The sequence below is a fragment of the Eucyclogobius newberryi genome, unplaced genomic scaffold (assembly GCF_026437365.1).
Source record: "Eucyclogobius newberryi isolate DKJ021-1_F unplaced genomic scaffold, fEucNew1.0.hap1 SCAF_9, whole genome shotgun sequence".
Classification (NCBI taxonomy): domain Eukaryota; kingdom Metazoa; phylum Chordata; class Actinopteri; order Gobiiformes; family Gobiidae; genus Eucyclogobius; species Eucyclogobius newberryi.
In genome coordinates, this window is record NW_027316532.1 from 34,562,514 (window position 1) to 34,589,938 (window position 27,425).

General features: G+C 40.2%; 2 protein-coding genes across 2 annotated transcripts; both read right to left on the reverse strand.

Annotated features, from left to right (window-relative positions):
* Positions 1 to 546: 546 nt before the first annotated feature.
* LOC140354029 (E3 ubiquitin-protein ligase RNF126-like) lies at positions 547 to 4,523 on the reverse strand. Its single transcript, XM_072438848.1, has 9 exons — positions 4,405 to 4,523; positions 3,617 to 3,675; positions 3,323 to 3,383; positions 2,888 to 3,117; positions 2,641 to 2,709; positions 2,489 to 2,558; positions 2,289 to 2,382; positions 2,087 to 2,202; positions 547 to 1,497 (listed from the first exon to the last, which is right to left on the reverse strand). Exons 1-9 carry the CDS (start codon positions 4,477 to 4,479, stop codon positions 1,309 to 1,311), a joined length of 963 nt encoding a protein of 320 aa, XP_072294949.1. The 5' UTR covers positions 4,480 to 4,523; the 3' UTR covers positions 547 to 1,308.
* A 9,408-nt stretch (positions 4,524 to 13,931) lies between these two features.
* Positions 13,932 to 17,514, reverse strand: fstl3 (follistatin-like 3 (secreted glycoprotein)). The gene is made up of 5 exons (XM_072438670.1): positions 17,257 to 17,514; positions 16,983 to 17,168; positions 15,448 to 15,663; positions 15,150 to 15,377; positions 13,932 to 15,079 (listed from the first exon to the last, which is right to left on the reverse strand). The coding sequence occupies exons 1-5, from the start codon at positions 17,324 to 17,326 to the stop codon at positions 15,027 to 15,029; spliced, it is 753 nt and encodes a 250-aa protein (XP_072294771.1). The 5' UTR covers positions 17,327 to 17,514; the 3' UTR covers positions 13,932 to 15,026.
* Positions 17,515 to 27,425: the final 9,911 nt, after the last annotated feature.

Consider the following 27,425-nt stretch of genomic DNA (forward strand, 5'->3'; position numbering starts at 1 on the left):
GTGACTGAGTTCTTCAGCCCATACATGAAAATCACAAAATATTTAAAATAACAATACAATCTGGATTTGCACAAAAGCCTGCAACAAATCTGCATGATACATATACAACTGTACATATTGTACAGCTGTATAGTCCTAAACGTCCATTTGTCTTTCAGCTTGACTGTGTAACAATTTGGCTGGTGTAGATCAAGGGCCTTTGAACCAGGACCTTAAAGTATTGAAGTAACAATGTGAAGGAAATACACCCAGAGCAGGCCAAACAATGGAAGGAACACAAATTTATTAGTTTATTGATATGCTATGAAAGCAAACGTCCGGCTTGAATGTTCAGGGCTTTGAGCGGTAGAAACATCTTTCAATTTGCAGCCCACTAATTATTTTATTTATGTCCTATAATTGTTATTGTTGAAAAAGCATCCAAAACCCTCATGGCAGTGGTGAAATGCTGTAAATAATGATCTAAATAAATTATGCATTTATATCTAGTTATCTTACTCACCTAAGACAGCTAGAAAAATAAATAAAATAACTAAACAGTGACCAGTGGTTCTCAATGTAATTTAATACCTGGTCATTTTGTACATGATGCTGCAAAACAAGTTTGTTTATTTTCTTCAAAAACCATATGTTCCTTTTAAAATGCACTGAAACACTTTATGGAAAAAAGTTTGTGGCCTAATAGATCAGTACAAGATAAAAGAAATAATACAAATCATTAAAATGTCTGTTCACACCCAATTTCCACATAAGAGACTGCAATTCCTGCATCATTATAAGTGCAAACCAGCAATATATTGGTTAGAAAATCATTCCATCATATAGTCATTTGGTTTAAAAAAAAGCAAAGACGCTAAAATGGGAAACACAAGAGCACTTTTTAAAATATATACTTTTGTGCTAATTGTAAAATCTGCACATATTGTGTGTAAGCCTAAATTAAATTGAAAAAAAAAAAAACACCTGCTGACCAAAGTCTTTTACCTTTGGACTCCATTGTTTTTCTTCCTGTGCTGCTGACATCAAACCTCAGTGAAGTTTCTGCATTCCTTCACATCTTTACACAAAGAAGCTGCTCCATGGAGCCCTCCCTCCCCCCTTTCAGTTCTTGACAATGATGAAATAAACAGAGCAACATCAAATACATGGACCTCATGTATTATAGCGTCAGCCGCACAAATCAGGTTTGGGTTCCAGGCATGAGGCTGTGCCATGTTTTTACCCAAAACATGGAGAAAGTGGAGCCGACAGCTCTGAAACATGTTCTGAGCAACATGCAGCCAGAGAGAGGAACTACCACAGTCTTTATTAAGAGTTATCAGAGGAGCTGCTGTTGCTGGTGGAACTTGAAGACTGAGGGGTAGAGGACGATGAAGATGATGATGATGAAGTGTTTGAAGAAGAAGCGGAATTAAAGTTCATCCCTGATAATTCTGGAGGGTTTGTGGCCGTATTCTGCCCACTTAAGCTTTTCCTACACACTGGGCATGTATCATGCTGTGGACAAAAGCAAAGAAAACATCAAGTGATTTTGTTTACCAATTACAAGATTCACTAAAAAAGGCATAAATTGCGAATCTGAAAATGTTTAATCACGAGAGGCACCCATGAATCTCAATTAATCACATTACCCTTTAATTAATAATTTGTGTTATTTAAACATTTTGCATACCGTCTTCAATGACATAGCGGACCTAAGTGAGTTCCTATTAGACACAAGAGGTGGAACTGCTCAGATTAACTACAACTGCAACAGCTGCGTGATTACTGCAGAGGGTGCGGTTCAGCAGAACAGAGCTGCAAAATATGGAATCAGCCTGTGAGTACAAACCCAAACAGCAAACTGAAAACCTTTCAGTAAGCCATGAGTACTACTGTGGACGGCTGTGCAGTGAGAGTGTTCACTGCTCATGTCACAGCTGTGTCCATGCGGTGCACAGGAGATAATATAATAATAATAATTAATAATAATATATAATAATTCATATAATTAGTTTCTTTGTTTTGTTTTTTATGACGTAACGCATTAACACGCTTTTCCCACCCCTACAAATCTCATTTAAAATGTGTCAAAGGTAATGGGTACCTGTTCCAGCCAGGGTATTATGCAGTTGTTGTGGAACATGTGACTGCATGGGAGCTGTCTTACATTTTCTCCCACACTATAATCTTCTTTACATACTGGACATTCTAATCCTGAGGCTGTGGGACAAAGAGCACATTTGATACTGTTAATATCAAAAGAAAATTCTGGTATTTGACAACACTTTAAAATCTTTGCTGCTTACCAACATGTTCAGCTGTGATCTGAATTGTAGGAAGACTTCTTATTCTATCTCCATCTGCTGGTGGCGGCCCTGTGTTTTCAAATTGGTTCAATAACTTTAAGGAGAAGGAAAAAAAATGTGTTAATTTCATGAGTGAGCAATTAGATTAATTTAATCCCATACATATTAATGGGATTTGAAATAGTATTTATAGTGTATACCTGTGTAATAATTGCATCCAAACCATTGGCTCCCCAAGCATAATCCATAGGATTTGAATGAAGAACACCCCTAATAATGGCAAAAGTATAATATTATAACGTTGCCAAGCTTAATACTTAAATGCTTTAGATTCAATGCTCCCGCCACTTACCATGGCCCCACACCTAAATTTGGCATAGCAGTAGGTGCAATTATTCCATTGAATAGTTGTTGGATAATTCTATATGTAAAATAAAGAAAAAAAAATAATACAATTAAACAATATATAAATGCATTGTATCCCTAAGGTGAGAACAAACATTTCTTCTCAAATATAAACGTGGAAAGTTGTTGTATACTGTAGGCAACAGCGTTGAACTGAAGTACAATACTGAAAGAATGGTTTAGTAATGCCTCACCCCTCTATTGTGGGGCCTTCCTCTTGCCACCCTGGTCGCATCGAACCATGCAGATGTGTCTGTTGTCTAGCACCATATCTGTGTCGTCCTGTAGTTTCCCTTTCTCTTTGATTTTCAACATCTCGGTTGTCCACTGTTTCCAGCCCTGCTCCCAAGTCAAAACTGGGAAAGACACCCAGGGAAAACTGGCCATTACCAGAAGAGAATGTAAACAAGCGCTGCTCTGGATTCTGAAAAGAAAAAGAACACAAAAGGAGAAACATGTTGACATTTATATTAATGAAAAACAAATTTAAAAAGCCAAAAGCCACTGGCAGATGAACAGTTAGTATGAGTAAGTAGTACAAGTAGAGGTAATTGCTCCAACATTTGTGTAGTTGTACAGCCAGGGTGAGTTGAAGACAATGACATTTGAGTAAATAATGAGTTAGAAACCTCAGATGGCTGCTGGTTCTGGGGTCCGCTAGAGATGGTAGACATGGAACCATTGTCAGCACTAAACAAAGGACAAATATTTGTTATGTGTAGACATGGGGTGTGCGTAGCATCTATATACCGGTATATGATCTTTAAAATTTACATTTGATAACACATTTGACAAACAGCACTAAAAGCTAGATACAATAACAAATTGTACATCTGCATTGTGCATTCACACAAAACACATATTTAACTGTAATTAATATGTTCAGTCTCAAACTGTCAACAATTCTGTTATAATTTACCAACCTCCTCTCCTCTAGCAGCTCCTCAATAAAACCAGAGTCACATCTTGGGCATGTATAATCCTGTAATGATAACAAACACGAGACAATTATACAAAGTGTACAAAATGTATTTGTTTTTCCACACATTGAGATATAATGATCAGATATTGATATTGATTGATAAACAGCCTTTTTCCAGATGAGATTTGATGTACACCCACAGAACACTAAAATGCCAGTGTTCAAACAGAAGAAACCGAGAGCTTCTCTTGTCATTGTCACATTCAGTTGTTTGACAGATCTTTCTGGTTACTGACAACAATCACAGAGGGCATCGCGTTAAAAAAAAAACAAAGTCATGCATTATAAGGATAGTCTATAAATACCATGCATTTTTTTTATATTAACAGCACACACTGTAACAAATTAAACGGATGCTGCCGTAACACTGATGTTAGCTACAGTTCGGATGCTGCGATCAAACCAGGTAACGCTGGATAATCGTTAGTGAAGTAAATAAACTGCAATATCCATACGACAATTAAATATATCATATATAAATATTTTCCAAAGTCCTACGTTGCTACATGCTGTAAATACTGAAACCCCATACACAACGCTAACCAAACAAATTATCTTAGTTAATAGATATTTTTAAAAGATAACAATCCTTCGCTATCGTTAGCACCGCAGTATGCTACTGCTGTTAGCACACACGTCTGTTGACCTCTCAAAAACTGTTTGGCTATAACAGCTTAAGAAACAAAACCTCAAGTTATTAATCAGCACAGCTACGTTGGGGAAACTCACGGGAAGCCGAGGGCTGATCTCCACGGAACATCTGTGACAGAAGAACCGGCTGGGCCATGGAGGAGCTTCAGCCATCTTTGTCTTTAGCCTCTGAAACTGACTGGCGACTACGGCACCTGCGAAGGGCAAAATGAGTGTGCGATCATGTGATTAATGACACAATAACGCACTAATTCACTACTATCTGCTCCACAACGTATACATTGATTAAAAAAAATACTAAAAAGAACAAACTAGTGTTCATCATTATTATAATTATTTATTTTTTCATAATGCAATAAACAAGCCGGCCACACAGTGGTGCTATTGTATAATACTGAGCTTATCTAACTTTTTCTTGCGCGTCCCCCAATTCTTCTTCTTCTTTGGTGTTTTATGGCGGCTGATGTTACATTACCACCAGACTTTATTCTTTAGACTTCATTCTGATTTAGAACTCCGACTAAATTCTTCTCTTTCTTTACTGAAGAAGAAGAAGAATAAAGCCTTTATTCTCTGACTTAGCCCTGGCGCGCTACACTAGGGAGATTGTTATTTGTTTTTTTAAGTATCCATTGTCTTCAAAATCCCATTGGATCAAAGCGGAAAAGAAACGAATACGCACGTATTATTTTTGCATACGCTTTACTTAGTCACGTGACCGGTCAGTAGCAGAGCAAGTTCGGGGGGTGAGGGGGGTAATAAAGTCTGAATAATAAAGTCTGAAGTATAGGGGTCTCAATGAAGTCTAAAGAATAAAGTCTGGCAGTAATGTAACACTTGGATACCAGCCGCCATAAAACACCAAAGAAGAAGAAAAGTTAGATTCAAAAAAAGAATGAAGACGAGCGTCAAGGGAACCAGGACAGAACCAGGACAGAACCAGGACAGAACCAGGACAGAACCAGGACAGAAGCGTGTACCGTGGGGCAGAGGAGAGGCTGCATTGCTTATGTCTTCAGCCAAAACTAACTGAGTTTATTCCGGCTCCTGTTGATAAAAGTTTACATCACAGTTTTAAAGGAAAAACTAAAAAGGCAGTTCATTGTTCAAGAGCTCATTGATAAGCATTCTGATGATGTCTTTATTTATATCGATGGATCTAAAGATCCTAGGAGTGAGCCGACAGGTGCTGCTTTTTTCCATATTGGACCTTGAGATCGCGGTTAAGAAGAGGTTAACAGATCATCTTTCTGTCACAGAACACACAGCAATATGATTAGCCATGGAATGGGCTGAATGTACTTTGCAGTGTCACAACATTGTGATAGCTTCTGACAGTCTCTGCACTGCAAAGTATTACATCGGGAAAATCTAATTGTAGACAGGATATTCTATAAAGCATCTTCTATTTGACACTCTCTGTCCAGGAATGGTGTGAAGGTCTCCTTCATTTGGGTTCCTGCCCATGCCGGGGTGGATGGTAATGAAATTGCTAATTTGCTGGCAAAAAATCCCTAAAACTTCCATCTTTGATGTGATAGTTGAAATAAGTAATTCTGAGGTCAAGAGTCATGTATATAAACTTGGCAGGATTATTGGACTCTTTATGATACTGGACGGCATCTGTATCAGGTACAAAGCAGTGTTGGTCCATGCAGATCCATGGGCAGGAACAGGGGGGGAAGAGAAAGCCTTTACTCGTATGAGAATAGGCCACACTGGACTCAATTGGTCACTGAATAGGATGGACAAACATCATACCGATTTATGTAATCACAGTCAAGAACCAGAAACTGTTGGGCATGTGAAGAAAAAGATTCAGTTGTGTTCATCTGGACTCCAAAAACTGTCCAGATGACTACAACTGAATCTTGGAACGAGGGATTACACCGACATGTTGAGCATGTGCTGATTCACTGTACAGCATAAACAGAGCTAGAGAACTGAATTAGTTTTATGGTTTCAAAATAATTGACAGGAATTAAATCTGCTGAATCTTACAAATCCAGGCGTAAAAATCATGTAAAGCTATAGTTGCTAGATTTTATAACAGGATTAATTGAAAGATTATAGATTTAAGAGCATCTTTGTAGTGTCACACTACAATCCCCTTTTGCTATTATGGTTTCCGTTGATCTGTCCGCACTCAATCCAGTAGGTGGCGGTAAATATACCTTTTCAGTTGACTGCTAACCGCCATTAAAAGTAACACAACAACAACAATGACAGAAGAGGGACAGAGGAGAGAAGAGGGAAAGAGAAGGGACAGAAGAGGGAAAGAGAAGAGACAGAAGAGGGACAGAGGAGAGAGAGAGGAGAGAAGAGGGAAAGAGAAGAGACAGAAGAGGGAAAGAGAAGAGACAGAAGAGGGAAAGAGAAGAGACAGAAGAGGGACAGAGGAGAGACAGAAGAGGGACAGAGGAGAGAGAGAGGAGAGAAGAGGGAAAGAGAAGAGACAGAAGAGGGACAGAGGAGAGACAGAAGAGGGACAGAGGAGAGAAGATCTTTACAAATAGGCTTGGTCCATACATTTTGTTTTTGGACCTTGACTGTGAATGTAGAATCTTACTGTTTATGTTGCTTTAAAAGAGAAGTTTCCTCATACAGAGAAATCTGGTGTTGCAACCCTGGAATTTACCCATTGTGGGACAAATAGAGGCTTATCTTGTCGTATTTTATCTTAATACATAGTTCTATTATACTGTATGTGATGCTCCATTTGGGTCCATGTGGTGCCCTTGATGTAGCATGAGAATAGTAAGAGTAATTGATTTTTAGTCAGGAACATTAACAGTTTACAACTGAAATAATTAGTTTGCAGTATATAGGCATTACTATGTAATAGCAGTAATTACAGTTTGGAATTGATAAAAACAAGATGTTTTACACTAATTTAAATGGTTGTGAATATACTACATTTGAACCTTGACCTTTTTTCATTGTTTTACCACATCAATGTTTAGCCTCCACTAATTTAAATTATTATATATAATTTATATGTAAATATATAAATGATATTGTTCAAAAGTTACTCTCACTAGGATCTCTTCTCATAACATAAAACAGTTGATGATAATGTAACAGGACATTGTAACCTGTTGGTCCTGTTGTGTCTGCCTTGTGCTTGTGGGAGCAGAGAAGACGCGGCTGTCCCAGGCCTGAGATTAGCACTGAGGTTTGCTGTGTCTGGTTGAGGTGAGCCATTGTCTGTCCCACTGTAGCCCGCCCAGTCTGCCACATGTGGGTCACACACAGACATGGAGCCAATCAGACAGACCTGCTGACCCTTCAAACTGCTGCATCACAGCCTCGAATTCTTTTAGATCTGATCCAATAGTTACTGATACTTAGTCGCCAAGCCTTTTGATTAACATATAGTTACTATAGGCTACAGCATGGGTCTCCAATTATATTTTCCAGAGGGCCAGAGGCACCACAATTCTATGTTTTATCTCTTTAAGATCCACAGACAACTCACAGTGGCACAATTCAACAACAGAAATCGAATTAGGACTTTACTTTCAGAGTAAAAATATCATAACAATCTTGCATTACTAAAAACAGGACAAAAGCACATCCAGAAACATCCAGGCAATACAAACCTAATGTTTACCAGAAACCTGACTTGACCTGTGCAAAGCAGACCTAGGACAAGACCAGGTTTAAACCAAGACTGAACAAATCATATCTACCAGAAAAACATTAACTATAAAGCAGGACTAAAGCAGGACTAAAACAGGTCTAAAACCGGACTAAAGCAGGACTAAAGCAGGACTAAAGCAGGACTAAAACAGGACTATTTTAAAAATAAATGTCATTAGAACATTTGGTTCAAATGGTATTACGGGTGAAAACCTAGTTGCCTACTGTATCTGCCAAAAAAAGCTCACTTTGCTATTTAGTGCATAAGAACAAACGCAGCTTGGTCACTAGGCAACATGCATAGTGTCATGCATGTTTTTGGAGTTCTCTGACCTGCGGCCACCCCAAACCAGAGCACGGCATTGAAATGTATGCAACTTAATGAAATGAACAAGAAAAGGTTCCTGAAAGTCCTAAACAGGTGACGACGGATCTGCACTGGAGAAATAATGTACTTTTATCTTTCCTTTGTCTCCAGAGTCATGTTCTCTGTATGTTAAGCTGTAAAATGATTGTGTTTTATTACAATCTTATGCATATTAGCTTATGAGTTTAGACGCACCTAAAGCAAAAGTGCAAATGTCCCACATGTCCACCTTTCATGACCGGACCCGTGGGACATCACGCACAGCGGTCTGACGTACCGTGCACTCACGCAGGCCTTTCAATCCAACGACGAAGCCCGGAAAACACGCTGACCTCCGGTGCCACGGCGCATAATGTTCCTTGTTGTCGAGCAGACTTCCAAACACTCGGGCACATGGTCTTTACTCATGTTACATTTGCACCAAATCATCAGTAAATCTGTTATTTATTGTTATCGCACGTTTGTGCTTTGACAGAGCAGTATTTCTGATGAATCGGGGCCCTCTCTCCCTGCTGTGATCAAATAAGTGCTAGCCTATACATTTCAAACATATAAAGATTAGAAATGTATTCAAATCATCAAACATCACTCACTATAACGAGTGGAATCACATCACTAAACTTACACAGACAAATGTATAGACTTATCATCAGTGTCTTGGTAAGTTGTGGTGTTTTAATGATTGAGTTTAGCCAAGAGAGTTTGTATGTGTCATCCATTTTGCTTTCCTGAATTACCTAAACCTGGAAGAGAGTGATGCAACAATGTGTTTAGAGTGTTTAAAACCCCTAACGCTTTGGACTTTTTCTTTTGCTATTACATTTTTTCAACCATCTTATATAATAAAACCCTCAAGCTGCTTGATATGTGGTACTTGAAAATAAAGATGTTCAGTCAAGTCAATCATTCTGGGAGGCATCAGGGTCAGTTTGTACTTTAAACCCACAAATAAAAAAATACCCCAAAATAAAGTGAAAAATGAAGAGGACTTTTATATGGATTCTTCATTACAAGTCTCTAAAACTCTTTTTTAGTGAATTTACCTTCAGCGTTTAAAAGAAAATGGTCAAAATCTGATAAATGCTAAATCTAGTGTCCTCCAGAAACCAACTTTACTCATAAAAAAGAAGTCCAAAAGTACAGAGTCTCAGCTTCCAGCCAATTGTTTGTGCTCCAGAGGGTTCAGGAACAGCTTCAGTTTTAAGTGTGTTTTTTGTGTGTGTTTTTTTTAATAGGCCCCCAGCATCAGGGGTTAACTGTGAATATAGCCTACATATTTTTGTTAGTGAGACAAAAGCGAAACATTTTTATTCCAAGCATGGTAAACAAGCATTTATTATGTTTCTCTAACATGCCTTTCTATACAGTCACAGTCATTTTCCCAGCTTCAGCTTATAATACATAACTTGATTATGAGACAATTTAGGCAACAACATATAGATCACTAATCACACCCCACTTGTTATTTCTGATGTAATCTGGTTTGAGAAAAGTTCATATTTACAATCAAATCCTTTTTGGCTGTTGTTTGAAATGACTTCTATTCATTTAGGCAAGCTGATCATTATTTGCTGTCCTGTAGGATTTCTACAAGGGTCAGACCACACATCAGCCCACCGGAAGGAGGCTGGCCCGGAGGTCACTGAGGAAGTGGACCCTCCATTTACCCTCAGAGGTAAGTGGAAACAAGCTTTAAACTACTTCCTGGTACTTTCAGTGACACACAAACGTCCTCTACACTGCATAAATAACTGTTGCTCAATAGGGTGTTTAGGAGAGGCATAGCTCCAGTCAATGTGGCCTACAAGAAAATTGCATCATTCATCGTTCATTCAACACTTGTGATATTCAAAAGTGAAATATAGTTTTCCAAATATTTTTATTGCATTTCTAAAACACAACACAAACATAAAACAACAGCAATACATTTTGCAACACAGAAATCTCTGACAAACTAATTAAAGTCCTCCAAACTCACTCCAACGTGCCTTGTTTGCTCCTCAGTATCTTCATTCACTCACTTAGGCAAGAAAAGGAAATGCATCTGTTAGCAGTCAAGTTAATGTAAAAACATTTGTACGTTTGTTTCTCTATTGGCCAACAAGACTAACCAATTTGAAATCTTCATTCCAAGCTTAAAAAAACAACAAAAACTGATAACGTTCTCAACAAACAGAACAAAAAACAAAAGTGAGTTACATCCTTACAAAATCAACATAAATGCTGCACAGTCCATCTTTCATTCCTGTCATATTTTAGTGTGGAGGTGTTGAGCTCCTTCCTGGACACAGGTTGACTTTGTCCAGGGTGACTTGGGCAGGTCACAACTTGGAAACACAGAAGCAGTCCGATAACACATCTTAAAGTACCTATTGCGTTCTGGCATTTCCCCCTCAAATGTACAATTGAGATCTCTCTTCCAAATTGTTTTGAGACTCTTGCTCATGTTGTTTTTGACCCATGAGCATAATATACCATTTTGAAGCTTTAGTGAGGAACCAGAAATGTAGATTTCTTTCTCTCTAGATAGTTGAAAGATTTTTCAATTTGTTTCTGTGGCAGTATTTGTAGGACATTGTGATCACCAACCCTCCCGATACCTTTCTGTAACAGTTCAGCCTATCTTGGCTCTTTACCTATTAAGCATTTCTTTTAATACATGGGGAAAGCTTGCATTCTGATGGACCTCCAGCCTTATTATCTTTGTACATGTTAAAATAGGACTTACTTATACTATTTGTTTGGGTTCTGTGTTAAAACATAGTTGTGAAAGGAGAAGTAAAATCATGTTCTATTAAAACCCAATCCAGATGAAATTTCCCCATGTGGGACAATAAAGGATTATCTTATCTTATCTTATCTTATCTTAGATCCACTTGTTCCCATCCAATGTTTGGTTAAACTGGACACTTGACACATGAGATGCTCGGTTTTGGTTGGTTGGTTTGGTTGTTTTTTAGTTGGTATTGATATTAAATTGAGGTTTACATGTAGCCTATTGCAGCAGGATCTGCTTAGGAATAGACATAATATTCCTATGGATAGTTAACAAGTGGGGATAGCCAGCTTTATTTTATTTACCTTTCCCAACAATGTTACTTTAAGTTTACTCCACTTGTCAAAAACATTTAAATTTTGTTTGAGTTTTTTCCAAAATCGTCTAAAATATATAATATCTAATAATATTCAGGTTATTCAGGATTTCTTGTATCAAGGGATATTTGAGCTACGTGGTTTGTGTTGTTTAGATATAATAGTTGTCTCAGTTTAACGGTTGAGGATCTGCACTTGACAAATCCTTGTTGAATTTTTAAAAATAAATAGTGGCAACACTGTCTCTAATTTTAATGCCAGTATTTCAATGATTTTTACAACCTGTGAAATTATTGTCTCTATAGACTCTGAAAAGCAACTTCCTTGCCCATTCTAAAGTTCAGTTAAGAATGGGCAAAGTATAAACTGTTTATTGTCTGGAAAGCCATCTACACCGGGGGACTTTAGATGTCATTGCACTAACAGCCTTTCTCACTTCAACGTCAATTAAAGAAGAGTGTCATTCCCACAGTAACTTCATATTTATAGAGATCCTGGTAAAACTTTGGTGTTTTATTCAGGTTAGCCACATCTTAATGCATCGTTTCTATTGTTATTGTCCCCACATTTTCACCAAAAATATAAATACATCTTTCTTTTTTCCAAATATTTGTAAAATCATGATGAGTGAACTGTAATCTCTGTGTAATAACCCATTGCCGTGCATTTGAGAATGAATTCATCAGAGGGAGGATCCGTGACTGAGGCAGGTCCATTGTGATGGAGTGATTGATGACTTATTTATTATTCTCAGCTGTGGGACACAGTGTTTACAAAGCAGTGATGCAGTTAGAGTGGGTGGTCTAAGCCTTCATCACACTATCATTATGATGGTGGCGTTGGTGTTAACTTACTGGAAACACAGCGGAAACAATACCATGTGGAGCATGTTGTGAAAGATACAAGACATATCGGAACAGAATACGCCTCGATCTGACTGTCAGTGTGGGCGTCACAGGCCTCTGTTGCAGGGCATAGACACAGTAAACAACTGACTCCAGAGGTGGTGATGTAATGGGCCTAATGGTCTCTTGGTCACAGCAGGTAAGCTGAGCAAAAAGCAAGCCACAGCCATCAGCAAAACACTCATAGACACACAACGCGTGGACGTGACACCTCATTGGCTGCACCACAACCAATAACAACCCACCGCCAACGTGGAGGAGTGTGGGCTCAGATTCTTGGGGTGTGTAATTAGAATAACTGTGAAATGGCTCATAGTGGTTATACTGCTACCACTGGTGCATCACGTCTGACATCAGTCCATATATCATCCCGAACATACTTGCAGTGACTGTCAATACAGATACAGATCACTATCTCAGGATGATACAAACCTAACTGGCTTGCTCTGATTTAGAGATAAAAACAACAAAAGCAAACAAGTTTAATTTGTTGGTCGGGCAGCAATTTTCCAAAGGTTTTGTAAATATATATGGTTATGAAGTTTCTTTCAAATTCATTCATTTACAATAGTTTGTTAACAATAGTTGGACTTCCTGTTCTCAATTTGTCATCTGCTGAATTCTGCGAGTTTAAGACCTCTTCGCCGGCCGTGCATTAACTATGGTTTATGCCTGATATTAACATCCACACAGTGGACAACATTCCTTTAAACCTTTAGTGGCAAATACTTCCATTCACATCATCTGAATCCTATCAGAACGACTGTGCAGCTCTGTGTGGAGTCGCTACGTGAGAGAGAATGAGAAGGTTGTTTGGTGCTGTTGTTCAGGCCAGGTTCCCCAGGTTCCAAACTGTTGTGGGGGCGACGCCAACAATTGATACAACTCTGTACAAATCTGGTAAACGTTTCAGGCTTTAGGCGAAAATAACAGTTTGTGTTCAACTGTAAGATGCTGTTTGAGGGTTGTAGGAATTGAGGATCCTCATTAGATATTTCTAGTTACTGGTTTTAAATTCCTCCCATTTTTATGAAAGTATCTGCATCCTTTCTAATACCGTTGGTAGGACAGAAACTCCCTGGCACTCAAACACAATGTGCCCCCAAACCTCTGTCTTACTTGAGATTTTTCTGGGCTGTGATGTCCCTAGTGACATTATTATTTGCCCTGTTCTTACATTTGCATTATGATAAAGATATACCTAAACAGGAATATAAATGGTCCCCTAAACCTGAACCAGATGCTGTTGTGAAGATCTAGGTGTTGCATGGAGAGGTGTTGCAGACCTCAGTTTAAAAGAAGTAATTCACCAATAGCCATACCCTCTTTTCTGTTTGCCCCTCCCTCCCCCTGTGCGGAGCAGGGACATCCCTGAGGACACAGGAGTAATCTGTCCAAGCTGGACTTGATTTTGTTGGTCTTTTAAAGGGGTCTTTAAGAGGTGTGTGTGAGGGGCTGTTTGGGCCCCGCACGCAACTGTGTGGAGCGCATAGGAGCAGAGCTGCCCACGGCCCTGGCATCAGCTCACATAAGCTCACATCTGGACAGGCTATGATTAAGTCTTTGTGACACACTTTACAAAAATCCAAACATTGTTTGTGTGGCAAACTGTAATCTTTATGTAGTTTTAAAAGACAGTACAAAAATACAAAAATACGTCAAATTAAGTAATCATTTGTTCACAGTAGATACAGAAATACATAGATTTGATTTGTTATTTACAAGAGAATCTCAAGATTGTCATATTGATCCACTGCTTTAATACATCGGACTGTATCTCTACAGCGTAATCAGAGACTGGCCAGTCTCCAGTCGTAGTTAAATCTGGTAGGTTCAATTATTCCAAACGGCAGCCCCTTCCCAGACAAATTGTTCAGTTTAACAAACTAATTCCTTTTGTTGAGCCAAAAGAAGAAAACAAAATCAAGTCAACACAGCAAAACAAGGCTGGAGTGAACAAACATGGCAAAAACACATTTAATAAACATAGCCAAGTGTTCAACAGAGAAACTATTGTACAGAATTTAGGGGTTTTGGCCAAGTCTTTTGAGAATCCCACAAAACAAGGTAACACATTTTAGTAATCAGCAGGTGGGCTGCTTGAGTTTGGGGCAAGCATGTGTGGGACGAATGAGACTATATACATTTGTTTAAGCTGAACTCAGCCCTGCTTTACACCAAAGCCCCAGGATTTACTGTATCTGTACCAGCTTGTCCTGTTGATGCCCGTGGTGCACTCAAACCACAATGATCACTTTAAGTGGTCAACTTTATAAACAAATCAATGGCACTCTTGATCTGCTTCAGAGTGTGGAGATGGAAAAGTTGTGAATGGCAAAATAAGTGACCACAGTTGTCCATTCTACAATAATGCAATTGTTCACAAATACACTATAAATACAGTTTTATGTCAATTTTCCCAAAATATAATGAACGTTGTAACTAGCAAAATGATACCATAAATACAAACCCTCTCCAATAAATAGTATACGCTATGTACAATATACACATTTTAAAAGGAAAGTCATTTCTTAAGATGTCAACCTGGCTTCCATGCCTCCACGCAGGTAATGTACCATTGGTGCTTTCTGATTCAATTGATATTATTCTACATGTGTTGTGAAAAAAAAGGGTTCAATAAGATTCAGGCTTAATATTTCTGTTGCATAGCCCATGATATGAGTCTGATCGGTCTAAACTGCATTTTCCTCACTGGCATCATAGTTTGGAGATTTCCTTGGAGGATCTGTAAAAGAAGAAACAATTGCAGCTGAATGTGCACGCGTTCTCATGACAGACATGGCAGTGTGACTTACTGTTACAATGTCCGTAGTGGCGGACCCCTATGGAGCGCCCCATGTAGCAGGTGGCTCTGCGCAGGTGACAGGCGCTGGGGTACGTGATGTTGTCATTGCCACAGATGGGCTGCTCAGTTGTCATGGGGATGGGGCATGGGGCAGTGCGGCACATGACACAGTGAGCACTGTTGGTCTGGTCTGTCACACACGTGTGGGTCCCAGGACACACCACTTTAGTGCATGACTCTGTGGAGATTATACGTTACATTGATATTCCTCAGTAAAAGCTGTACTGTGTAAAATAATTAGCTCTTACTCTTGCACTCCCCCTGGTACATGACCTCCAGATCCGGATGTCCCATACAGCGAGCCATGAGCAGAATACACTCGTCCTTGTAGGTGCGTCCATCACTGCCGCACACAGCGTGTTTGAGTGACAGGTGGGAGCAGTCTGGGGAGCACAGGCACTGAGGTCTGCCCATCTTCATTTTACAAACCTTCCCAGGGCCACATTTGACTCCCTCACAGTTCTCTACAAAAACAGATTTCACAAGTGCATGAGTGCCATTGTCGGCTCATGTAACAGGTTGCAGACATGAGGAGACCTGGAAAAGGCCTTTTTATCCAAAACAAGCATCAAATGTGGGGCTTTCCCAGCTTGAAAGACAGATTTCTCCTTGCACAATATTTGCAATCATCACATCCCTTTATTGACCGTTACACAGAGGGGTGTCTCGCCTGCTGGAATGTGAGCTGGCATGTTTTCATAACAGATCTATGTGCACAGCTCCATACACACGGGCTGGGCTCATGCAGACAGAGAAGTTAACAAGCTGTGAGAAATGTCCGAGGAGAGGAAGCCCCCTGTCTCCTGTAACACCTCCTAATTCCTGAGCTCAGGGGGAGTGTAACTCTATGCAGTGCCCTGTAGCATCAGACAATGGACAGACTCTTCCCGGGACATCAAGCTCTGGGATACCAGTCATCACCATACCCAGATACAGTATATCTAAATACAACAGGGAGCTTAGGTTATGTTTGTACAAGTGCAAAAGTTCTGCCCTGCTCCTCTGAATCTGTCAACCAGTGTTTTTGTTGTCTGACAGGTGTCTGTGCCTGCTCTGGCAACACACAGTTGTTAATAACAACACATTCAAAATGCCAACATTTTACTCCCACAGAATTCCAAGTGACTCGGGCGTCTAGACACCACGTGGTAAGCATTTTTCCATAGCCTGTAAATTCTATCTTCTTGTTGTGTTGCTGGAAACAAGGCTAAAATACTGCAGAAAGTTCACTTTGATTTGAACAAAATGATTAGCTCAGGAAGTATGCGCACATCCAACATTCAAACAAACTACTTACTTACTTCACAAAAATGATCACAGTTTTATTCATCATCTTTTTAGGACATGGTCCAAGCTGTGAAGCAATATCGGTATAAACACATTCACAATCTTAAATGTACCTGAATGAATCTTGAAGACAACTGAATAGTCAAAGTGTACTCAAGAGTGAGTAAAGTTACTTCAAAATGGCATTACTCTAATAGAAGTACAAAAGTACTACTATTAGTAATAGTAGCTTTAAGAGTAACTGTCTGATATATATTTTAGGTTTGCGTAATTGGAAGGACAAAACAAGAAAATAAAATCTTATCTGACGGCGCGGTGCGAGAAGCACACATACATGTTCAAGTCATTGAGTAAATGTGTAAAAGTGTATACTACAAACTTCTGTGAAACATATATAGTTTATTATAGGTAAAACATTAAATCAAAACTGTGTTTTTGATCACAGAGGTGCCATGACGGCATGTTGTGGTTCAAAAGGCTCTCCCCACACAATTACCTTTGCAGGGTTTGCAGGAGACAATACCCAGGAAGCCCAGGAGGCTGATCTCGTTCATGGGGAGGCTGCTGTTGGACCAGGCTGTGTCCAGACGGCCCCCGGCGCAGCACTCGTCCCGGGTCACTCCTCTCATCAGCACCATGTCACATCTCTGCTCCGGGCCCTGCTGCAGCCAACACATCCCCGCTGCACACAACACAAATCATTCTCAACATTCAAACTGGATAGGATTCAAGCAATTGTGTAAATATCTCAAATAAAAAAGTGGACTCACCATTAGCTGGATTCCTCCCAATCTGACACGAAGTAAGGAACAAAGCAAAAACAAAGAGATAAAAGCCCATTGTATGTTTGACAAAAAGGTTTCTCCTATGGTCAAAAATTGTATGTTGAGTCTGACTCGTTCCCTTGTGTTGTGGATCAGTGATGTCGTCTCCCCTCAGTATAAATATTTAGCCCAGATGGAGTTATGCTGCTGGGATGGGCGATCCTCTCAGCCAGTCATAAGCCAGGGCAGGACACAGTCTGACTCAGTTTCCACAGCCGGGAAATGATCCATGCCCTGCAGCGCCGGACTCTGGGCACTCAAACTGTTGACCTCACTAACTACTTCACACCATATTACCTTAATTAAAGATGTCTAAAGCCAGACACAAAAGCACCCCACTTTTACGATACATAGTATGTCAAGTTAATAATTCAACACATCTGGTAAATAACTTTTTCAAGGATACATCAATACTATTCATAAAAGACATGCAGGAAATGCAAAGAAGAGAACATATAAAGTGTAATTGTTCACTTTTCCTGCTGAACTAACCTCCTTTTAAATGAATTGTGGAAGTTTTGTGATTTCATTATCCCTCAGAACCAAAGGAACCAAATGACCTTTCAGATACTGCTATAGATTATCAGTTGCATATTTCTTTCCACTCATAAAAAGGGGAAACAGAGACCCTTAAGTGCTCTCTCGTCCTTTGTCTCTTTCCCTCTCAGGCCATATGCCGTTTGATCATTAAAGCAACATTTTGCGGCTTGAGGAAGAGTTGTGGCCATAGAGATTACATGCATTCCCATACCATGAAAATGCTCTAGCCTTGACCCTTGATTGCCCCTCTTTGTAGTGTAAAATTAACAAAACGAGGGGCCACCAGACTGACGCGGTTAACCTCCAATAATCGGCTCCACAAAGGTATATTATGTTCAGTCACAGAGCTACCACATCTTTGAAAAGTATCCTCAAGTGCTCCGTGATAAGTCGATTCCAGATTTGGTCTTGTCATATCTCATTGTGTGCACGGTCTGGGTTTATCGATGGATGGGAAAAACAACTTGAAAATACAATAATAAAAATGTGTACTTCAATGCTGTGGATATATAAACACAATACTTGTCACTGTGTTGATGAGTATATATATTTGTTGACCCATTTTCACTATTACTCAAATACGTTTGTAGACAGTGTGCAATAATGCCACAGTATAAGTTTAATGTAGTACAACTTTTAGTACGTATGTGCTTTTGAAACATTTGTTTTGTTGTTTGTTGATGTTGAAAGACATATAACTTACTTGTAATATTGTATGATGTTTGTTTTATTTCTCTATTTTATATATTATTTGTCTAATTATGGACTAAAAAACCTTGTTTTAAATAAAGAATACAGTAAAATCACACTTATTTTTACCTAGGTGTTAATGATTAATTGAATTGCAAGAAATTATGTTTAAATAGTTTACAACCGCTTTTATAGTAGTAATAGTAGTAGAATTTATGTTAGAAGTTTCATTTCCAGTAAATACTTGAATCTGTATTAAGTGTACAGATTTACCACACCTCTTCCATGTACTATGACTTTATTCTTGGCAGCCTGAGCAGCAAAAGCAGACACTAAACACTCAAATACTGTGACTGTGTACACAACAGCTGTCACACTATGAACAAACATGGACGGAAACATGGATGTGTGCTGATTTTACGCCATTCCGACAACAAAAGCGTTTCAAGTTTAATCTTATTGTTCAATCTGCACTCCCTTCTCTATCTGTGCTGCACTCGTTCACCCCCTCACGCCCAGTGAAAGTTATGCGAGCTTGCCCATCTGTCTGCCACTGGGTTTGGGATGCCGTTTGATCACCGGTGAGGGAAAATGAAGGTAGCATATGCTGCAGGGTCCCGCGTCCTTGTGAATGATGTTGCTTTCTTCAGGCAGAGTTCCCCAGGGCGGTGGAGGAATGCTGCCTGACCTAAGAGGAGGAGGGCGGCGAGGAGAGAGCCTCGGCGTGGCTGTGGGTGGCCTGCACATCTACTCCACTTCTCATATGGTTTGGATCATCACACAAATGAATACAGCATGGCCAGACTCTGCAGCAGCCACTAATGTAAGACTTTTATCAGATTCCAACTTACTGTGATTTGTCTTTGAGAAATGCTGGCCTCTTTCAAGTGGCATAGCGCTGTGAGGTGATGTGAAACAGAGACAGTCACAGTGGGCTGTCACTACTCAGTGAGTGAGTGCATCTATGGCACGGCAGGTGTGGAACCGCTCTGACCAGGGCTGTGGTCACACACTGTCCTCACTGTGGCTGAAGTCTGGAAAAAGAAACAGTTACACATCAGTGACATCTAGTGGAATTACGTTCAAAGTACAGAATAGACTGAAAAAAACAGTATTTTAATTTTTTTTTATATTTTGGCTTTAGTACTCATAACCTGACCTCCCCCTTTATAAATGCAGAACAGACTTGCTGAGTTTGGAAAATCTATTTAAAAACAAAATAAAAGATGGATTAGCTCCACAGGCTCTCAAATACAAAACATTTATCATTAGTAGGGCAAATGTGTGAGCAAAAACCTTGCTTTGGTCAAAATGTGACATTTTATCGTACAAGGGATGTTTAATTAGCTTACTAGTAACAAAAGATTTGACAGTTTTTCAGATGACAGTTTTTCAGATTTGACAGTTTTTCAGTGGGTTGAGTGAATGTGACATGGCAATATTATAACGCCTAAAGTTTGACATGGAGCTGGAGACAGGTCAGGTTTGTTGACCTGCTTTAGGGTTAATATGTATTATTACTGGGGCTATACACATGAAGCAAAACTTGACACAAAGTTGTCCCATTATGTTATTCACTGTATTGTAGCCAATCAAAATTGTTGCCACAATATCACATGAGCTGTTTTGATTGATCTTGTGATGGTAACTTTGGCATCACTTGTTTAGACAGCTGTACCATGATTCATCATTCAAAAATCTGAAAGGGTAAAATCACATTAGTCCTGTTCTCAGGTCTCTGCACTGGCCCCTGTGGCTCAGAGAAGAGACTTTAAAGCAGCTCTGCTTGTGTACAAGTCTCTCCATGGCCTAGCACCAAAGTACATCTCGGACATGTTAGTGCCATATGAACCATCTCGGACTCTGAGGACCTCAAGGACCGGCCTCCGACTGGTGCCAGAGTCAGGACTAAACATGGACCGGCCTCCTGCTGGTGCCAGAGTCAGGACTTAACATGGACCGGCCTCCTGCTGGTGCCAGAGTCAGGACTAAACATGGACCGGCCTCCTGCTGGTGCCAGAGTCAGGACTAAACATGGACCGGCCTCCTGCTGGTGCCAGAGTCAGGACTAAACATGGACCGGCCTCCTGCTGGTGCCAGAGTCAGGACTAAACATGGACCGGCCTCCTGCTGGTGCCAGAGTCAGGACTAAACATGGACCGGCCTCCTGCTGGTGCCAGAGTCAGGACTGAACATGGACCGGCCTCCTGCTGGTGCCAGAGTCAGGACTGAACATGGACCGGCCTCCTGCTGGTGCCAGAGTCAGGACTAAACATGGACCGGCCTCCTGCTGGTGCCAGAGTCAGGACTAAACATGGACCGGCCTCCTGCTGGTGCCAGAGTCAGGACTAAACATGGACCGGCCTCCTGCTGGTGCCAGAGTCAGGACTAAACATGGACCGGCCTCCTGCTGGTGCCAGAGTCAGGACTAAACATGGACCGTTATATGCAGTTAAAATCTGGAACAGTCTTCCTGAAGATAGATGAGACAGGCTTCTACTCTGACATTGTTCAAATCTAAGCTTAAAACAGTTTTGTTTAGCTGTGCATATGACTAAAATTATTGTATTTGCACTCTTCTCTTTTATGTCTTAAACTGTTTTGTAATTTCTGTCAAGTCATTGTGATTTTAATGCAATATTTTTTTTATGAATAAGCAACATAAGTACTGCATATATACCAGTATTTGTGAATAGTCATCTTTATAGTTTCTTATTGCTTTCACTAATTCAATTTACACCCCAACCCATTTGACCAGGACTACTTATAGTAAATTGCCAACCGTTTTTATTTGTTTTAAGCAGATGCTACTCTTACAACAAAATAAGTGGAATCTAGTTTTTGGGCTGACCAGGATTTAGTTTTTTTTATTTGCCCAAAAGTCTCAGTTTACGTGACTTCACTCCAGCTCTCATCACTGTATTATAATGTTGATATACCCCAAAATAAAGCCTATAGTTTTGATATGATTTAGCCAATTGTTTGACCTTTCAGGAAAGTTCAGAAACTGTTTTTCACTTAAATATCAGCCATTGCTAAACTTGCAGTTGAAGAAAATGACCAGATGGGGGCGCTGACAACTCACCATTCAGTACTGCATTCAAATACTGCATCTCAAATATCGCACCTAGGCCCTGAAGATAATATTATGATATGGAAAGGAACATAAAGTCATGGACATCGTATGCCAATATGGTGTGCGTAAAAGTTCTAATTGTTTTGATCAAAGTTGGTAAAAGTTTCCATCTAAATATAGACTGTGGGCCCACTAATTATTTCACTCTGACTTTAATGTTCTGTTTGATTCTAAATATTTCCAAGTCACGTCTCTTTCTATTTACAGTCTGAGAACTCTTGACATTTGAGTAAAGTCAACAACCTCCTCCAAACCTTTGCAAGTGTCTGTGACGGAAATGAAAAAGTTGAAGTCTCCCCCACTTGACATCGTAAATTAGCTGAGGGAGAGAAAGGGAGAGAAAGGGAAAGAAAGGGAGAGAAAGGGAGAGAAAGGAGAGAAAGGGAAAGACTCACTCCCGCATTTGCATTTCACCCACGGCCCGGCTTCAGTCGAGGAGTGAAGTGTCTACGTCACGGGGCCAAACAGGGCTGTGGTAATTGCTCTGTCTGTCCCGGACCGGCAGAAGCAGCTGCATCATCTCTCCACTCAATTTACCCCTAATGTGTGTTACTGATGGAACTGGCGACACAAGAGAAGTGACAAGGCCGTGCAGAGTCCCCTCTGTCCTCCCCTTTCCTCCTCTGCCCTTCTTTGTCCCCCCTCAGTCCTCCTCTGTCCTCCCCTTTCCTCCTCTGCCCTCCTCAGTCTTCCTCTGTCCTCCTCAGTCCTCCTCTGTCCTCCTCAGTCCTCCTCAGTCTTCCTCTGTCCTCCTCAGTCCTCCTCAGTCTTCCTCTGTCCTCCTCAGTCCTCCTCTGTCCTCCTCAGTCCTCCTCAGTCTTCCTCTGTCCTCCTCAGTCCTCCTCAGTCTTCCTCTGTCCTCCTCAGTCCTCCTCTGTCCTCCTCAGTCCTCCTCAGTCTTCCTCTGTCCTCCTCAGTCCTCCTCAGTCTTCCTCTGTCCTCCTCTGTCCTCCTCTGTCCTCATGAGCTCTCTCTTGGCTCTCCATTGATTGGTTCAAAACTGAGGGAGCTGGATGCAGACTAAAAATACTGTAGTGTTTATGGTCGTGTTGTCCTAAAATGGACTAGATGGCTAAATGCTCCTCATTAGGTCTTTACTCCAGTCAGTGGCGTTGCAACGGTGTCTTGGGGTCCCAAGTGAAACATCTCAGGGGGCCTCAAACCAGACACCACCCCTTTTCTTGACCTTAAACAAAGCTATAAGTTGCATTAAAAGACTCCTGCTTCTCCCGTTAGCCCCTGTGTGGAGAACTCTTTTCCACGTCTCTGATTTGTAAACAGCTCCGGCTCATTCCACTGGTCGTGACTGTGACTTTTCCACTGAGGCATGATGACGTCCACTCAGGCCAGTGTAAGTGGAGTTAAAAGCACTCCACCCATTCACAGCGGGGAACAGTGACCCCTGGAGTTCATCGCTGCCAGAACGGCCTTGCTCAGTTATCATGAGCCCATTTGTTGGCTTTCAACTTTTTAATAATACACTCAAGAGGGAGTATTGTTGGAAATATACACACATCTTTAATGGACTTAGGACGGAGGAGGAGCTGCGTCATGACTCACGTCCCTATAGTCACATTTATATTGTGTTTCATAAAACATCACGCTTTTGAAGTAACCGATTAACATTTTTCTTTAAGTGTGCAAAAGTAAAAGTATTTCACACAGATTTTTTTTAAAGCGTGGGGTTCTCAAAGCTGATAATTAAACTTAAAAGCTTTAGACAGGATATTACCATGTACTTAAACCCTCAAACCATCTAAAAAGTGCTTCCACTTCATTCATTAATTTTCATTCCAGTTCCAAAATGTGTTTTATGCTTCTTTGTTGAGCTTATCCATGCATTTCAGACTGATGCAAAATTAGCATATTTTCCATAGCAATTAACAATTCAAAACACAGTGTTCTATCTTTAGAATGGTCAAAAGCTGAAGCCAAAGTTAAAGGTGCAGAATGTAACTTTTCCAGTGGAGTGCACATAACTGGCTTAACTCCGTAGAGACGTTTCACAGTGTGACATTAAACCAATCTATCACCATGAAGACAAGCAAACAACACCATTAGATCAAGTTGCAGGTCAGATCTGTGGAGAGGCGACCTAACTCACAGTTCACACATCAAGGTTATTTAAAAAACACTGTATAAAAATAAATGCAAGATAAAACTAATGTCATACTGTCCAGCTTTTTGGAAACAAGCAGGTGGCAAACCCTACATAATGTGCATTTAAAGACATTTATCTGCATTAAAGGGTCCGGCATAGGAATCAAATCCAAAAAGCACACAACAATATGTCTCTTTTAATTCCTTGCTTGAATATGTTTTTTCAGCACTCCAAGGCTCTAAGTTTGTGGGCGGCTTGTGATGTACCAGAAAGCATCTGGTTTGCGTTGCACCTCGCTCTGACTTATGCTGCCCTAAGAAAAGAGTTTGTCAGGTTCCATTTACAGCTGCCACTTTTAGTACTGTGCTAATTGCTATGTATCTATGACTCACCTACTGTAGGCAGCCAGCCAACAGCGTAGTTACTCACCGCCACACCAAGTCTCCAAACTCATGATATAACACAAATATTCAAACTTTAGTCATGAGAATGGTGAACTACTCTCGACGTCTAAAGCAATCTGTCAATGTGCTTATGTACAGTGGTTCATTCATCACTTTCAGTCACTTTCAAACTGTCGCTTTGAAAATGAAATGAGAGGATTTATGAAAGTTTGACATATTTGTAATGAATATGCAAGGGCCACTGGAGAGTCAGCAAGTCCTCTATGAAATTAAATCTATGAAATATATCTTCTTTAATGTTCAAAGACATATATGTGACTGTCAATTTAGTTCATGAATACAATTAAACATTTATACGTTATATAATAGTACAATCAAGATTCCTCTGCCCTAAACCTAGAGGTGATGGGGCTGATAGCTTAAGACTATTGGCAACTTGTACTTTTACCTCCCTGGCCGTTGTCACATGTTTTATTATTCAATACTTTGAAGCCTTTTGTGCATTCTATTCTCCATGTGATGTTATTATTTTGCCTAAAATGTTCTGCAAAATAGTATTAAGTGTTTTTTGGCAATGAAAACAGCTGAACAAATTATAGATATAGTAAGTTTATAGCGTACTCTGGAACATTCCAGGTAATGCAACAACCTGTCCATGAGACAAGCAGGCGATTGACACTCAGACAAAACTTTTAAATGAAGATAAGTTTGTTATCTTAAGTTCGGGAGCAGGACCACGCCCTCTCCTCCGGCTACCCTATTTCATCATCCAGATCACATACACCTGTGTTCATGATTGTGCCCCTCCCTCCCGCCCTCTTTTTAATTGTTTTAATTATTCTAATTTATCTCCTAGATGTGGGTATCGAGGCCCGGGAGCCTTCACCCCTCATCGCAAGAAGCCCCAAAACTGCATCAACTTCTGTACATTTGTGTTCAAGTTTCTCGCCTGCCAATAAACACTTTGCATCGTAGCTGGGGTTGTGGTCCTTGTTAGTGAATCATTCTGAAAGTATAAGTCTATTTAAATACTGTAGATGCGTTTGCCTGATTGGTTCAGGTGTATTTGCATCAATTTCCATGAAACAAACACAAAAACGTTTTAAACAACTTTGAGTGTGCCTCTATAGGCGCTGCCCCTTTAACAGCTCTTGACTTTCTCTGGAGCTGAGCCACTGCAGTTACCATAGCAACAGATGGCTAAGTGTCTCTGCCGCTCCAGAGTATGTGCTGCATGAAAGCTGTCAGAAATAGATAAACACGCGGCGACACAGAGGAGTGAAACAGTTGAGTTTTCTAAATTGTGTGGTAGCGACATATGATTGTGATTCATCAGTTTCACATTCTTTTGCTCAAACCGTCTGTAATGACAACATTCAGCCGCTGCTGTCAACATGATATTACAGTCCTCCATGAGTCCAAAACAGGAACCGCCAAGGGCCTATATGAACATTCAACAAGCCTTTGGCTATCACCATAGTTGTGTCACATAAGCAACATTCATTGTGTTCATTTTACATAACGTGGCTATTTAAGCCTCTGAAGTCTACATTATTAATGCAGTGTAACTGTTCATTTCCGTAGTGACATTGGCCTAAGTATGGGAGTGTCTGGTTGTCTTTGGGAGTGATAGTGTCTTGTGTCTTGGAGGTGGTTGGAGATTGACAGCCGTCTGAGCCATTATAATTATGAATGTGAATACAGCAGGTATATTTAGTATATTTCACCAGCCACACCAGAAGTTAATTTTATGTAAAATATTATTTTGTGAACTTTTAGAGTTGTACTTTGGTTCATGTTTGAGAAATGCTGCATAATCCTGCATTAGCGGTTGTTCATCTCCACCCTTCTCTGGATTTATTTATTATTCAAAAGGGTTTACTGGAAGTCAATGGACCTGTTTTGATTATGGAGTCATTTTAGATCAACACTTTGTACATGAAAAAAATAAATCTACGGTATGTTATATATTTTAATTTCTAAATACCCCTCAAAAAATATCTTCAAGCACATCCCGTTGCAAAGGGTTCATAAAAGTGTTTTTTTTTTTTGTCTTACAAAGCAAAGGTCTGTGACTCCTTGAAGCGGTGCAGGAGCAGCCTGCATAGGCCGAGTAACAGAAAAACGGCATGTGGCTGTATAAATATTTAAACAAGTGAAAGGGCAGATGGGTCTTTAGAATTAATTACCCCGCTCAGTGTAAATATGAACATGAAGAGGGAGTCATGATGAGCCGGGGTACTGTGCTGGAGTCCATGCAGTTTTAATGAAGCACAACAAACTGCCACTACAGGAAGTGCTCAGGACACTGCCATTAAACAGTTAAATTACAGTGGGCGGCGGCCTTAATATAGTCCTAATATGTTATTTGAGATTCTTACATGAAAGCTGAGTGCTAAACTGTCCCATACAGGGCAGGGAGCTAGCATTATATTGTGTTGTATATGATGCTGATGCTTTACCTTTAGTGGTGAACAGTAACCAAGTACAACAATAAAAGTACTGTACTTAAGTAGAGTGTTTAGGTATCTGTAATTTACTTAAGTCGTTTTTACAGTCTATACTTCTCCTGAAAGGTTTTGAGTTCAAGCACTGGCTTTGAGGAAACAAAAATAACCTTTGCGGACCAAAAATCTTTTTACAATTCTGCCTCAAATACTTTGCTTTTACTTGAGTATATTTTCCTGCAATTTTAATTTGACACATTTTTGACATTCATGAATTTGCCTGTTCTGAATATGTGTTCTTATACAGCAGAGGGAGGGCCATAAGAGTCTGCAGCAGAGCAAAATGGAAAGGATTAAACCCGGGCATTAAACCCAAACATGCCAGCCATGTGACAAAGGATAATAATGCGTCTTTCTATAGATGACACATTCACCACCCGCACATGGCACCCTCAATACTATTCACACCCTCCACACGTGTTCCCACGCACACACGGCTAACTTTTATCCATACAGTTATAAAAACACTCCTACCTCCAGCTCGCGTGGCTCAGCGTGCACTTTAAGCGGTTACAACACAATACGGTTATATTTCCTACTCTCGCTCAAGGTCACCGCTGTTACGTGTCGAGGGATATTTCGTCCTGGTAACAATGTATAATCTCTGACGGCAAAAACCCTCCCACTGAGGACACATGGAGCAGTGGAGTGACAGTGCATTGAGTCATTGTACAAACAGTCTCACACAAAAGGCCACGTGAACTGTTGGGACCCAGAGAATTGATATTGTGATAAAC

What these genes read in the sequence shown, in the direction of transcription:
- LOC140354029 (XM_072438848.1), bottom strand. Translation starts at nt 4,479, where the DNA reads ATGGCTGAAGCTCCTCCATGGCCCAGCCGGTTCTTCTGTCACAGATGT. An exon ending in GATCACAGCTGAACATGTTG is followed by an intron (nt 2,203 to 2,288) that starts GTAAGCAGCAAA and finishes TTTGTCCCACAG; the next exon opens with CCTCAGGATTAGAATGTCCA. An exon ending in TAATACCCTGGCTGGAACAG is followed by an intron (nt 1,498 to 2,086) that starts GTACCCATTACC and finishes TTTTGTCCACAG; the next exon opens with CATGATACATGCCCAGTGTG.
- fstl3 (XM_072438670.1), bottom strand. Translation starts at nt 17,326, where the DNA reads ATGGGCTTTTATCTCTTTGTTTTTGCTTTGTTCCTTACTTCGTGTCAG. An exon ending in CTCCTGCAAACCCTGCAAAG is followed by an intron (nt 15,664 to 16,982) that starts GTAATTGTGTGG and finishes CTGTTTTTGTAG; the next exon opens with AGAACTGTGAGGGAGTCAAA. An exon ending in CCACTACGGACATTGTAACA is followed by an intron (nt 15,080 to 15,149) that starts GTAAGTCACACT and finishes CTTCTTTTACAG; the next exon opens with ATCCTCCAAGGAAATCTCCA.